General features: G+C 47.1%; 1 protein-coding gene across 4 annotated transcripts in view; it reads right to left on the reverse strand.

Moving 5' to 3' along the window:
* The window catches only part of KLHL3 (kelch like family member 3), a 45,993-nt gene that overhangs the window by 19,290 nt on the left and 11,613 nt on the right, over positions 1-15,090 (reverse strand). For 3 of the 4 annotated variants that reach the window (XM_084215672.1, XM_084215670.1, XM_084215671.1), the window contains 3 exons: positions 10,808-10,929; positions 4,043-4,205; positions 1,387-1,496 (listed from right to left, as the gene is read on the reverse strand). In XM_084215672.1, coding sequence (XP_084071798.1) covers positions 1,387-1,496; positions 4,043-4,205; positions 10,808-10,929 — 395 coding nt within the window. Of the gene's footprint in view, positions 1-1,386; positions 1,497-4,042; positions 4,206-10,807; positions 10,930-15,090 lie in introns of those variants that run through there. The other variant, XM_084215673.1, reaches the window with a different exon arrangement.

Below are 15,090 nucleotides of genomic sequence, written 5' to 3' on the forward strand. Positions count from 1 at the left end.
CACTGCCTTGCATTCTCAACAATCTTTTCTTTTACAAGTTCTTTTACAGTCAGCTAAAGAAATACTGGGTTTGATTGTGTAAAGCTCAGATGAGTGAAGGAGCATTTTGATTCCCCTGGGCGCAAGGCCAATCAAAGCTTTTGAACAATGCTGCACAGGACCGGAAAAAAATTGGTTACTAAACTTGCACTTCCCTTTGCAGGCTGCTTGGCTCAGGCAGAGGGATTCTGCTGTGGGTTTGTGCCATTTGCTGTTCCCCTTGCTGGCCCTGCCCCAGTGGCACCTCGCAGCCCCACGCCTGCAGGAATGCCCCGAGTTTGCTGCTCAGGATCAGCAGGGAGCACCCCTGAGTCCACAGCTCACATGCAGCAGGATTTCTGGAGAGTTTTACAGTCCCTGTGGGCCCAAGCACTCGTGTGTCTGCAGCCCAGAGGGGCTGAGCAGGAGAAGAGCACACAGGAGGATGGGCAGCACCACCACACCCAGGTCCAGCCTCCACCCCCCCAAATGCAGGCATCCCATAAGGGCCCTGAAATCACAGACCACACAACCCTCAAGCTCCTCTGTAGCCTCTCACAAGTGACCATTTACATTTAGGAACATGGTTTAGTGGTGGGCCTGGCAGTGCTGTGTTAGTGGTTGGACTCAATGATCTTAAATGACTTTTCCAGCCTTACTGACTCTGTGACTCAACAATCTCCCCACAGTGACAATTTGGAGATGAGCTGAAGGACTGGAGGCACGTGCCTGTCCCCAGAAACCTGCAGCAGGCCACACAAGAAACTCAGACCAGAGAATGGGGCTGGAGTTCACCAAACACCACAAACACTGCTCACCCTCCTCCCCAGGAGTCCAGACTACACAAGATGTGCTGAACGTTTCAACCACAAAAACAGCATCAACCAGTGCCTTTCTCTCCTTTTTTATTAAAACCACTGAAGATACTAGAAAAATATTTCCTTCCTTCCTTTTGGTTCTGGGCTTCCTTTTGTTTTTCTAGCCAACATGCAACAGAAGCCAATATTCCTCCCCCGCCTAATGAAATTCACTTTTTTTTTTTTTTTGAGGTTTTACAGCAGGTATTAAATGCTTTACACAACAGCAGATGGGAGTTTCCTAGTTTTCCAGAGAGGGAAAGGAGTTGATTCTGAGCCCCAGGCCTTTTAGCATGATATGGATCTGAGAGTCATAACTTCCTGCAAAGAACAACCAAGTGAAGGTCATTTTTATGTGCTTTTAGGATTCACATTATTTTAATTTTCCTTTCCACATGATCTCTGTTGGAGAACGGCCCCCAAGGAGTATATCATAATAACAGTCCCTGGTGTAAGTTCTAGAAACATTCCAGCATTCTTACATTCACTCTTGCTATACAATTTACTGTACCTTTTCTTCAGAGGAGACTGTGAGCTTGTCACTTGATATTAAACTGCAAACCTGGTCCAGACTAAGGCTAAGAAATTCTTCTCCTAGCATCACCTCAGGGAAGTGCTGCTCTGTTCAACAAACGAAAAGGGGGAACAGAAGATTACAATGAAATCCATGTTTTCAGTCAGTGGCAGGAGCACAGCATTCAGAGAACAGCTCTGGGCACCCAAGACTGACCCACAGCAGCTGGGAGTGGAGCACAGACAGAAACCAGCCCCAGAGCAGGAAAAAGAAACCTGATGCTATTTCAAGCAGCACCAGCCCCATGAAATACTTTCATAAACTTTCTGAAAAGCTGCTGAGAATATTCCAGTGGCAGATACAGTTAGAAGTGGCAATGGAGGCAGAGTAGTAAATAACCTGTCCACCACAGCATCCACCTTCCCAGTAGTTTTCCCCTTTCTACTTAAGCCTGCAATTGTACAAACTTCTATTTCTCCCTTTTCTGCCTCCAGATCCCTCCATACTGTAACTCTGGGAGCCACTTGGAAATAAAAAGCATGAATATAACCCCAGACTGGAAGAATTATGACTGAGCATCATCAAATCTGTCAAGCTTTATATCTAGCCAAAAGGCACACAAAATAATCACTTCCTAAAAAATATTTTCTAGGTCAAATATGTCATTAGCCAGCTGCAGCAATTTTAGTTTTGCAAGAATTTCTTACATATGCTGCCAATTTAATCTCACCTGTCACTTGCTAAGTCCCATTTATCTTTGGCTGAATTACAGAAACATGAATCTCAGACACTTTAACTGAAGCAGCTTCTTTCAAGTTCTAATTCTGTAGCTTTGAGAAGCTCAGACTCCTGTATCCAAAAAGCTCTCTCTGCAGCAAGATCTGCCTCCAGTTTTCACATCTGCAAAGTGCTTTGCCTGACAAAAAGCAGCACCACAGGGACATGAGCTGGCACAACTTCCAGAGAGGAGATTTTTGGAGCCCCTGAACAGCCCCTCACCAAAGCTGCTGCTGCAGAGTTGGACTCTGGGCTTGGACTCCCCTTCACAGACCCTTCTTGCTCTACTGAAGACCAAAACCCCACAGGCTAAGCCAAAGGATCTGATTAAAGATAGCAGAATGTGGCTAATATTTAATACTCTGTTATGCTGGAAATATACATGTGATCTAATGAACTCTTTAGGCCTTAAATATTTAAGAGGCAGGAAACACTCCCCACACAATAAGCTGGATGCACTCTGACTTCTGGGCAAAATCTCATATTCATTCATTCTGGACTTGCATCTGGCAGCAGAAAGGTATTTGTTCTCCCATTATTAGTTGAAAGCAAGGAAGAATATTTACTGATTTTAATAAAGGAACTGGTGCCTGCATCATGAAGGCTCCTTCACCTACTAAAGTTATCCATTGGCCAGAACTTAGCATTTCTCAAGTAACTGAGCTCATGAATGCATGGACTCTTGAGCTTGGGGACCTCTGTCTTGGTTTAAGGCTGTTACATAAACAACATAGTGAAAAGAATTTTAATGGCATTTTTATTAATGGAGTTCCATTAACATTACATGGGCTGCTGTACTAACTGGGACCTATGAAGGCCAATAAAACAACAAAGCAGACCTTCTAATTGCCAAACAACCAAATAAATATACAGTGAATGCACTGCTTGTTGGGTTAAAGATTAAACAGGGCCTGGAAACAAGGATAATGAGATATTACAAGCAAGCTTTTATACAATTAACCATTCCTTCCAGGGTACCTTTTTCTCCAGGGGATAATACAGCCAGAGCAGCTGAAAAGGGTTTAGTTTTATTTGCAGAAGAATAGGGGAGGACTCAGTGGATACATTTTTATTCCACTGAGCTTACTTATGGTCCAATTAAGGACAAAACTGTTAAAAAGGAAAAGGTTGCAGGACAGAGCAGGTGCTCTGGGAAAGAGGAGGTTTATGTATCCCTATACAAATGACCAGAAAACAAAAAAACAAACTGGGAGAAAACTATCAGCTTCTCCCAAGCAGAGGTCAAGGGCAACTCTGCTGGAGGAGACTGGAAAGTGCTGGGCAATTCAGAGCTTGGGGCTGGCTGAAAAAGCTTTACATTTATGACGTAGAGGAGAAATGCTGAAAGCCATTGCCTGCACCTGCTTATTGCAACCAAACACATCCACTCCCAAAGAAACATGAGCCTCTCTATCCTCCCTTGGGCTAAGGGGCCATTGCTGCACAGATCAGAGCTTCAGACTGCACGGCAATTTCAGCTGAGTGCTCCAGCTCCCACCCCCAGGATTTAACTTTGCCCAGTGCTGTTTGCTCCCCAATGGAAATGCCCAGCAGTGCCTGCTGCTCTCCCAGGGCAGGGTCCATGGGGAGGACACCAGCACTGAGCTGTTCAACATGCACACCAAGAGCTTTCTAGAACCACCCTCAGGAGCTGTTTTGTGGCCTGAGATCCAGAGGATCAGCTTTTTTTACCTCCTCAACTCCTCCTTTTTTACCTGCTAAGGTGCTCCCTTGCGACCACACCGCACTTCCCAACCTGCAGCACCACAGAACTCAACAGAGCATTCCCTTCCTGCTCTAATACCAGAAATGTGGAGGGACCAAGCAGGACAGTGCTGAGCCCCGAGGTGCAGTGCCTGTCCCCTGTGTCCCTGACCTGCGTAGGCGTTGGCCTGCTGCAGCAGCTCGGTGCAGGCGTGCACGTCGGCGAAGGCGCGGATGCCCAGGCAGTTGGTGGGGTGCAGCTGGGACTGCAGGAAGTCACAGCAGTTCTTTCTAACATCCATCAGTTGCAATAAACTGGCAGCTGGCAACAAAACCTGCAAAGGCACGAGAGGGGAATGACAGTGAGTAGCAAGGAGGGATTCCCAGCCTGCACAGATTGGAGGCATCTCCCTTCCAGGCAGGGACGTGTCCCTGCGGGGTTATCACAAGGGAGGTGCAAGTCTTGGCTCTACCCAAACGCAGAGGATCCCTGTTCATGCTCTGAGACATGAAAATGCTGTCCTACACCGGGCTAAAAGTGGAACTCTTCCCACAGCTTCTCCCCACAAGACCTCAAGGCAAAGTGAGGACAAGGTAGAAGCAACCACAGATGCTCCTGAATTTCTGGCTTTGCTGCAGGTAAGTCCTGCACACATTTTTTTTTTTTCCCCTCAAAGGGCTTTGTATTATTTATAAGCATTGCCACCAGATTCAAAGCCATAGCAGCCCAGCAGTCCTCAAAACCCTGGACTTTGTTACTTCCAACAAAACCTCATTGGCCTGTGAGGAGGGTGCCCAAGCAGTCATGTAAGAGAGGGGGTTCCCAGAAGCTCAAGCAGGTTTTGGTGACAGCAAGGCTCTTGGGAAAGACAGGTCCCACTATTCAAATCAGCAGCTCTCATTTGCACTTACAAAAAATGCTGGGGATGCTTGTGGATCATGGCTGCGTCTGAAAATGAGGTACTGCTCTGTACCTCCAAAACGAAGCACAGAAAAAGAAGACAGAAATGGATGATGAATGTGACATCTACTGGGGAAAAAACACCTTTGAGGCCAGCGAGAAGGACAGGAAGTAGAAAACAAAATCCATCAGGACATTACAGCCCGTGACATCAGCTACTTCCTTTCTTATGTCCAAGAGAACAGCAGACGTGTCTAATTCCAGCTCTTTCATAGCTCTGGCTGCCTCACACATGTCCTCCCAACTGGGCATCTGTGCTCACCATCTGAGCGCACATTTCCGGAAAGTTACTGCCAACTCAAAAAAAATAAGCAGCTGTTAAACAAAACAAATAGGTTAACAGCATTCCCCTCCCTGGATCCTGATGGCAGCCTAGGGATAAAGATTCCCTCCCTGTCCCTGCCACCACCACCCATTTCACACCAGGGCAGGACACTCACAGCCTGCTCCAGGTCTTTCTAAGCAACTGCTGTGTTCCACTCCAGCCCAGCTCTACAGTGGCTGACTGCTGTCAAGCAGCCACCCCAACAGGCAACAATAAAAAGAGAAGTCAATTAACCCAGGAGTCTGTTTTGGCCCAAGCCTCTTGATGCCAGGAGCAGGTTAGTTTGTGGCTTTGATTAAGTCAAGATAGCACTGCTCTAGGATTTTAAAACCTGGCTGTGAACCACTTTCTTTCTAGCTGAACCATTTCTGAACACCTGAGCTACATAAAGGCTTTGGGTAGCCAAGTCAGACTCCAGGCAAACCAGAACCTCCTCTGTGCACCCCCATCCATCCAGATGCATCCCTGCCAGTCCAGGCGGGCTGCTCACCTCTGGTAATGTCTGGGATGTGTCCTCCAGACCAAAAGGAACTCACTAACTACCATCCCCACATGCACCAGCCCCTGGACAAATCAGTGCTGCTGGAGCCTTACAATGCAGAAGGAGCCTTACACCACTTCAGCCTCCAGGAAAGGGGCACTGTCAGACAGCACTTCTCAGAAATAGGATATTAAAAGCCTATCAAGAGATGAGGGAATTTTCTCTTTCTTACTTCCCAGCTGAATGTCTCAACACTCATCTTGTTTTTACCAGGGAAGGCAAAAAGCAAGCAAAGGATTTCCGTGAGAACAAAGTCTGTTTCCTTTAGAAATAACAAGAGGAAATGCCCTGCCTAAACATGCAGCAGGACCAAACTGCAACCCCATTAATATCCAGGCAAGTCACTCACATGGGTCTGGATTTGGCTCTCAATATTTGAATTCAACAGCCATGAACTCTACCAGATCTGCCTCCAAATCAAAACCTACTCATTTTTTGAAACTATGCCAAAATTATCAGCTATTACTACTAAGACTGACTTCTTTGCTTAATTTATGTCCAGAGCTTCATCTCTGGGTGTGTGTCTATATATATATACATATATACACATATAACATCTAGTTCACCAGCTGTGCTCTGCAGACTCCACACAAATTTCAAGTTTTACACAACATTGCCTGGGCAATTACTTCCACAGACCTTTGATAGAAACATCTTTCAGCCAAAAGTGCTCAGTATATATAAGGTTCATTCACTAATGCTGGACTGCAGAGGCTGGGGTTAATTCCCTGCTGTGACAGAGCCTTACAGGTAGCCTTGGCCAAAAGTTAACTTACATCATTCCTGCTCTGCAAAACTGGGAAAGGAGCATTTCCCCTAGGCAGGGGATGTATTAAAGCTTATAAGCAGCTTTGACAATTTGATCAAATTGGAAGGCAAATAAAAGTACTGGCTGTAAGCCTCAGCTGCACACCCAGGGCCACAGCTGGGACTGCACACCTGCCCAAACAGGGAAACAGCTCCCAGGCACCTGCCAGGGGAACCCATGGCCAGAGAAACAAATGGATTTTGTGCTTGCAAGGCAGGTAAAACACTCAGTTTTAAACAAGCTGCTCTGAACAGCACAAATAGTGGAGATAAAACTACATTAGCTTAATGTGGCTTCTGAGTGCAAGGGTGGCAATCAGGCTTTATTACACCCCAGCTGCTCCCAGGCAGCACATGGGCTGATCACAGTACTTCCACTTAAATGCTCCACCTGAGGTGAAATAGCCCAGACAGAGGAAGGTGTGACAGCATCAGGGAGTCAAAAAACCTTGTCAGGAGCAGGAGATGGACAAAGGATGTAGAGATGAGAGAGAAAACGGGGGAAAAACTGGAAACTTCCCTCCTGAGCTACCTTCTCCAACTTCAGACACACCATCCCTTGGTCAAACAGTGAAATAAAAAAGTGAACACATGCATCAGGCACCACACAGTGCTCTGCTGCCACATCCACAAGTTTCTCCTCAGCTTTCTATAAGGCTGAACCAATTTAAAGACTTCCTATGGGTTTAAGAAAGGGCCCCCACCCCAGAGGAATCAGCCCTGCAATGGCCCAGGGACCCCTGCACCCCAGGGAGATGTACAGCAAGGAACACAGCCCTGATTTATTGCTGAAAATAATTTATTGCTGAAAATTGCCTCACCCTGGGCTTGCACCTACTACAGCTGCAGCTTCGGGACTGAATAGGGGGAAGAGAGATGGACTGACCCATTTATAAACCCTTTATCATCAAAACTGCACTTGCCAGAGAACTCTCTTTCCTTGCTGGGGAAAGCTGAGGTTCAGAAGCACTTCTGAAACAGAAATATTGCAGCTCAGAGCAAATCTTTCTTCCTCTTTTCTTGAGACATTTTTTATGACAATTACTATGCCTGCAAAGCTGACAGGTTCAATATCTACTTCCTCCAGACAGCTGATTTCAGATTTGCTCTCTGTGTATGAGCCATATCTCAAACTGTGGCAGTACACAGGGACACCACACACACGTGGTCCATGGCACATCATTCCTAACAACTTAATTGTGAAACCAGGTTAATCAGGACTTTTTCCAGGGAATCATTACAACCTGAATGATAATGACTTTCTTAATCAGGAGGGTAATTCTTAGACTGCCTGCCAGTAATGGGTAAGGCTGGTTGGGACACACTCAGGAGGGAATACACTAAGGAATTCACTGTCTAGAGCCAGAGGTGCAGGTGTTTTCCCAGGACTGCCTGCTCCCAACCTTCTTCATTCAGCTCTGCTCAAGGACACCATGCAGAGCTTCTCCATCACTGAGCTGGCAGGTTTGATATGAACGTTGGAAAGCAATGTAACCACTTCAGCTGCAAAATCAAGACCTATTTGAAAAATTCAGGTAATTCATATGTTAAAAGGACCAGCTACCCCACACCTGTAGGGAGCAGCAGACCCTGTGCTCTGATGTGTGTTTATGATTTCCATTGAGATCAGCCCAGGGACCTGAGCATCTGTGAAGCTCCCCGAGACACTCACTTTAGTTTTCCTTCCTTTTACAGAAATTGCATGACACAACTTCCTTCTAAATAAATGTATCACACTCCATCTTCAAATGAATGAGGTCTTTATATCATGCATATCAAAATTTACAACCAACCTTGATGTGGGATGCAACAGAGGAGGAACAACAGAAGGCAGCAGGTGTAGAAATCCCAGGATGGATTTTCCTGAAACTACAACAGGACTGCAATAAAGACAGAAATTCTGTCTCTGCTCCATGCCTTCCAAACAAGTGGGAGGCTTAATCCCAAATACATGTTCACAGGTAAAACTTCTCGATCATCCATCATCCCTGAGCCCTCCTACAGCTGCACCTTTACTGCCTTGAAATCCCACTCTAAGAATGAAGTTCCAGTAGATAAAGCACATGGCATTTGTTGGGGTAATTCTCACCCATGTACCCCAGCAGGGTTAGAAGAGAGTATTCCCTCTACATGGGCTCAGGATGAGCTGAAAATCCCCTTTGCCTGCACATTTGGGACATAATCTTGAGAAGGAACTGGATGACCACCCCCAGGAACTCACTACACCAATGATGACTGGAACTGACCACACAGGCTTGGCCCCTGGCACACATATCTATCCTTCCACAAAGAACAAAACAAAAGACACTGTGTCATTCAATTGCACAATAGCTACAGAAATACCTGCTTAGAAAAAGAGTCTCACTTCCTGAGCCCATACCAGGCCTATAAAAGCAAAAAAAAATTGCAGGTTTCCATTAGAAAAGAAACAACAAAAGAAGCTGTTAAAAAGCTTCTTTTTGTGAAGGGCTGGGCACTGCTCAGCATTCACCCAAACCTAGGAACATTCATTCTGCACTCCATGCTACCTTTACTGTTCATCTTTTTCTCATTTCTATCCTGCTCTCATCTTATTTTTCTCACTGACAAGACAATGTCTTTTCATTTATTCACAAGTTTTGATACCTTGGCTGCACCTGCTCAGTCAATGCCATTGAGCAACTTATTTTTAATTTCATAATTTCTGCAATGACATTACCTGGCACCTGTACCTAGAAATTGCTTCTTCCAGCTACTGAGAATGTCTGAAGAACTCCTTTAAAAATACTCCCTTACCCAGCTAGAGATTCAGAACATGTGACAAGGAAACAGGAGAGCTCGGGAGATATGTGCTGGGAAAAGAGAAATTCTCACTGTGCTCAAGCAGGGCTGCAAAGAAACATTGCTGAAAGAGCACAGACAGGCACTGCTGAGGTGTCCTTCCAGATGGAGGGATGGAGGGAGGGAGGGAGGGAGGGATGGATGGATGGATGGATGGATGGATGGATGGATGGATGGATGGATGGATGGATGGATGGATGACCCACAGCTGTGCAGCAGGAGGATGTGGTGATGCAAGGGACCAAACCTGCTCACTTCTTTCTAACACTGACACTGCTAATTCAAATGAAGGACTACAAGGAGCTTAATTTTTGTTGTTTTTAGTCTTCCCTTCATGTGAAGCTGTCCAATACATCACAGAATATTCGCTTCTGTAACCTTTTCTTCTTGTGGCTAAAGGTGAATATTAACCTGTTTGTGGCATTTTGTTCAGAGTAAAACATCCAGGGACAGTCACATTTATAAAACCAGAGGGCAAGAAGGGGCAAGAAAAGGCCCCCACAGGTTTAGGTCATGAGGGATGGTCAAGGGCTGTGCTGCAAAGTGGGACCTGCTCAGGGGTTTGGCTAAGCTCCTGGACAGGCAGCAAGAACCTGCACTCTGCCTGAGGGGTTGGAGCAGAAGAGCTCACAGCCAGAGCCTCGTTTCAAGCAGAACCAGTCTAATTTTGCCATTTTGTTAATTAGGTCAACAAAACTCTCCCCAGCATCACTGACACAGACTTGCTCCCCTGGCAATGTCCAAGTCAAAGTGAGGAAGACAACAGGCTCAAACTGCCACTTGCAAAAAAACCAGACCAACTGAAAAGCATGTCCACACACAAGCTCTCAGCATCCCTCCCAGACATCAGTGGCTAAGTGCAGAGCCTCTTCCTTACCACGAATACAAGCAGAGTCAAAGAAAGAGCTTTACCAGCAGCCACAGCCACGTGACACTGCAAAACACTCTTCCTGAGCACCCTGCTTTATTTGAAGGCTGCCTTTCAATTACTCTTTCCACTTCTGAACAAATATTTACCTCTCAGAAATTCAAGGCAGAGCACACACACAAAAAAAAAGGAAGAATGTCCTCATTTGAACAATGTATTCCACTCAAAGCTCTGTGAAACAACTCAAACTACCCAGAAGAATTTAAAAACTAACAGCCACATTCCTCTGCCATGGCCTTAAAGCATTTGACTCACTGCTTGTCTGAGTCTATTCTGACCTTCGACAGACTGACCCACAAGTCAGCACAGCTCCTTGGAAGGCAGATGCCTGCTCTTGTTACAACAGCTCCACACAAAAGCCAAACGCAACATGACTTAAGCGTGGGGAAAGCACTACAGTGCCTCAAGACTAAACAGAGGCTGGAAGCAGCTCTTTTCAAGCTCAGCCTTTTACTCTGTGCAGCCTGAGGAGATCCCTCACCCCACAGGAACCTGTGCCTTCGAGCTGCAAGCGGTGCAGCTGGCTGTGCCCAGGAGCTGCTGAAGCAGACCCACCTGCACGTTCTCCTCCGTCACCTCGATCTCGGCGGTGTAGATGTAATCAATCAGCTTCCTCAGGGTCTGCCCGTCCACGTCTTTGATCTCAATCTTCTTGGCCTTACTTTCAGACATGTCTCCTGAAATGCATTGCAAAGGGACAGTTACAGTCTGCTCTGCAGGACCTCGCTCCCCACATCCAGCACATTCTCCTGGTGTCTGACTAAGGGACTGCCTGGCACTGTCCCTCACCATGGAAGAACCACCAGTGAGATTCCCAGAAGCCTCCTAATGCCACCTAAAAAACAGCTCAAGATTGAGGACACTGGTGTAAAACAACATAAACCAATAAAGGCAAAAAAGTCAATTTCTTGACAGAAAAGAACCTGCCATGGTTCACCTGCATAAGAGCTAAAAATAAACCCCCAGTATGTCCCTCAATCATGTCTCAGAACAGGGACAGACTCAAAGAGACTGTGGATGTGTCTTACAAATGCCTTTGAGAAATATAGTTTTATATCTATTTAATAATTTCTTTTAAATATATACACATATGGATAGAATGAGTATGAATGAAAATTAATGAATATGAATGAATATGAATTAATGTTACAACAGCAAGATTAGGGAATTTTTTTTGTATACCCTACATTAAAATCAATGCAGTGTGATTCTCTTTCTTTAGAAAGAAGCTAAAACCTGCTCAGAAAAACAAGCACACAGGCCAGCAGTTACACTCAGCATGCAGCAAGCTTCTCTCCTAAATTACCCTGCTGTAAGCTATCAATCACTTACACCTTGTGCAAAGCATCCACACAGAAAGATGCAGTTCTCATCTCTCACCTTCCCAACCTCACACCTTTGGATCCAAACTGTCTCCCTTCCCCAAACCTCAACTCAAAAGCACATGGAACTAGAGCAGTAATTTCCTCCCTGAATACACAAACAAAGCCCCATAGCTGTGTAAGAGCCTATTCATGACCCAGAGCTTTATGCACACCTCCACACTGCCCGTGCAACAGGAGCACATCAGAGGAACAAAAACATGCAGTGGGGAGGAGAAAGGACTCCCCACAGCCCTGCCAGCATCCCCACACATGCTGACCTCACCCAGGAGTTAATCACCAGATCTCCACAGAAAAGAAAGAACAAACTCCCAAGCAGAAAGAAAACGATAGGTGGAAAAACAAAGCTAAACAAAGGAGGGCATGAAGAAATGTCAATTCTTAAACCTGGGCATGAATAATCACTACTCTCAGAAATCCGGTGACTCAGTACTGCTGTGGGATTAAGTGGAAAAATATTTCCTGCAGCCTATAGAAGTAATTACAGCCTACATCTCTGTGCAGCATTCCACAGGACGTGGCCAGGCACAGTAAGTGCACAGCACAGTCAGATGCTAAAGAGGGCCCAAGCTTAAGCAAAACCTGGGTCCTGCTAATTGAACTTCGCTGACTTTCCCTATGTGAATAAGGAGGTAAATAATAGGAGTGGGCTGGGACCATGAGTGTTAGAACAGTCAACAACGTCCCAAGAACTGAAATAATATTTGCACCAAATTCAATTTTTAAAATTGAATAATAAAATGTTATTCAGGGAAGCTCATGAATACAAATGTACCAGTACAAAGGGATAAATGACCTACATTTGGGAGGCCTTCAAAGCAGGTAGGACTTTTTAATTGACAAAATGTCATCGTCACATACTTCTTCACCCTAAATACCCCAAACATCTCCAGAGATGAAAGGATGCTTCTGAGGACAGAGCAGTCCCTATCAGCCCTGGGTGCTGGAGGTGCCTGGAGGGGCACCCAGTGAACCCCCCTGCATGGGGAGGGTGAGTGGGACCCTGAGCCCTGCAGGACCCTCAGAGTGGGGATGGGCTTGACCACACACACGCAGAGATCCATGTAGAAATATCCTGCAGGGACCAATCTGATAACATCATCTCTCGTGGCGGCATCCATGTGACACAAGCAACAAAAATAAAAGCTGTGTGGGCTTCCCCACCCACCAGCAAGCTGCCAGCCCTGCATACCAACAGCCTCCTCTGGCTGTGCTGCAGGACCAGCCCCAGGAGGGTCTGTGTGCTGTGCCCACCTTTGGACAGGACCGGACTCAGAGTCATCCAGCCGCTGCCACCTGTCACAGGGGGACCAGCCTCCAGTGCTGTGGAATGGCAAAGAGCCTGGAGACAAAGAACCAAGGCAGGGCTTGGTGCAGACCAGGAGCAGGCAACAGGCTGCCCCTTCCTCCAAGCCTCTGGATTGAGGGCATCTCATCTCACATCTCTTCAGAAAAAAACCCCTACACCTTAAACCCCACAAAACACAACTCCTAGGGTGTTTTTTAAAGTCAGACTCCAGCCCTGCCTGATACCTTAGTTACAGAGTAATTCAAATCACTAGCACCTCTCACAGGTGAGGAAGGGCTGCCTTGCAGGAGGCTGCACAGACCTGTCCCTGCGCTGCTGCAGCCAGGCAGACACAAGGGATGAGGTGAGAGGGAGCAAAGGAGGCAAAACAGGCAGGGTGGCTCTGAGCAGACCTCTGTAGGGGACAGACTCAGCAGGCACCAGCCCCTCAAGGAGGCATTCCTTCCCTGCACCACACCCAACACCAGCAGTGCCCTTTCCACTCCCCTCTGCTCATCAGGGCAAGAAGAGAGCAGAGCTCTGTCACAAGATGAACCACACTCCAAACTGCAGCAGCCACGGTGCTGTGTTTGCCCAGCAGAGCCCTGCCCCTACACATTGCATTTCCCAGTGCAAAGCCACAGCTCTGGCTGTTTCCTAAGTCACAGATGTGCTGAGGGAGCCTGTGAGTGCACTGGATAACAAAACCACAGCCTCTCACACAGGGGGTGAGGGCTTTGAAGCAGCACATAAGACCTGCAAGGGAGGTTTCTGCTTCCTCCTTCAGCACTTCCAAAATTCATGACAGGAGCAGGCCTAGCAGTGTCACTCCAGTATTTGTTACCCTTTCTGAAATTATTGTGGTTTTTTTCTAAATGGACAGACATTACTGTCCCAAATTATCCCACAGAAGAGTGCCAACAAGGACCAGCATCCAAAATGCTCTAGAAAGCCAGCATGGAAAAGGACCAGCATCCAGAATGCTCTAGAAAGCCAGCATGGAAAAGGACACTCAGGAAGTGCTGGTCCCATCTCTCCTTCAGCAGTGGAAGATACAAATGGAAAACATGCCCACCCAATCTCAGACTTTCCAGGAATACTTCAAAGGGAAATGGCTAACCAGAGGACACACGGGGCTTAGGAAAGACCCCAGGGTCATTCATGGCTCCGAAGTCAGGGCCAGCTGACAGTGACAGAGCCTGCAGAGCAGGCAGGGGTGAAGGTGGATGAGCTGGGGGTCCCAGAGTGGTTCCCACTGCTCACAGCTCCACACTGATCTCTGACTGCTGGGGGACCCCTCCAGGGGGAATTCAGTGTGCACAAGCAGCTCCTGCAAATACCCCCACAGCACAGCTGAACCTGAGCCCTCGGCTCTATCACTGCTGGGCAGTGCAACAAACCCAAGTTACAACCCCAGCTGGTGCTGAAGGTGTGACTTTAAACTGTCCCCTCGCAGGGAGTGACCCCCGTGCAGCTGGAAGGAGATCACACACCCTGTGTGATCACAGAGAGATCCTGACAGCTAGACTGAAAGCAAAGGGAGAGCTGGTCTCTGCCTGACCCTCTGCCCCCAGGGACTTGTCAGGGGGAGGGGACAGGCGGCTGCCAGGCTGTCACCCAGCCCAGGGCAGCCACATGATGGGTTAGCTGATTACTGTTTAACTCACAGAGTGAGGGATTACACGGCCCAGAGAATTCCTGCACGGAAACATGAGCAGCCCCGCACCACCACCTTCCCACTCAGATGACCTCTAAGGATCAGAGGGTTTTTCCAAGGGTTTTTCTTTATTAAACTCTTCATCAGGAACAAGCATCACAAGTTGTGCTCGAGGTGCCCTGCTCAGCTGCTCCTGAGCAGCACTTGCTCCTCTGCCTCACCATGCAGCCAGTACCAGCTGCAGGGTGCAGCACCCCAGAAAACACAAATGCTCCCCACCCTAGCTCACCACACTGATACAGCCACCACGGGGAGCGTCACATCTCACCTCACATTTTATACCTGAGGTTTTCTCCCCACCTCCATAACAGAAGGGAAAAAAGCTTCACTAACGACAAGCTCTTTGCTGAGAAATGCTGCATTCTGCTTCCAGCAAAATGAATTAAACTAGGTCTAATCTCAAGGCTTTTAAAAGGAAGAAACAAGGCTCAGACCACAAGCAAATGAACAT

The sequence above is a fragment of the Fringilla coelebs genome (genome assembly GCF_963513975.1).
Source record: "Fringilla coelebs genome assembly, chromosome: 15".
NCBI classification, from domain to species: domain Eukaryota; kingdom Metazoa; phylum Chordata; class Aves; order Passeriformes; family Fringillidae; genus Fringilla; species Fringilla coelebs.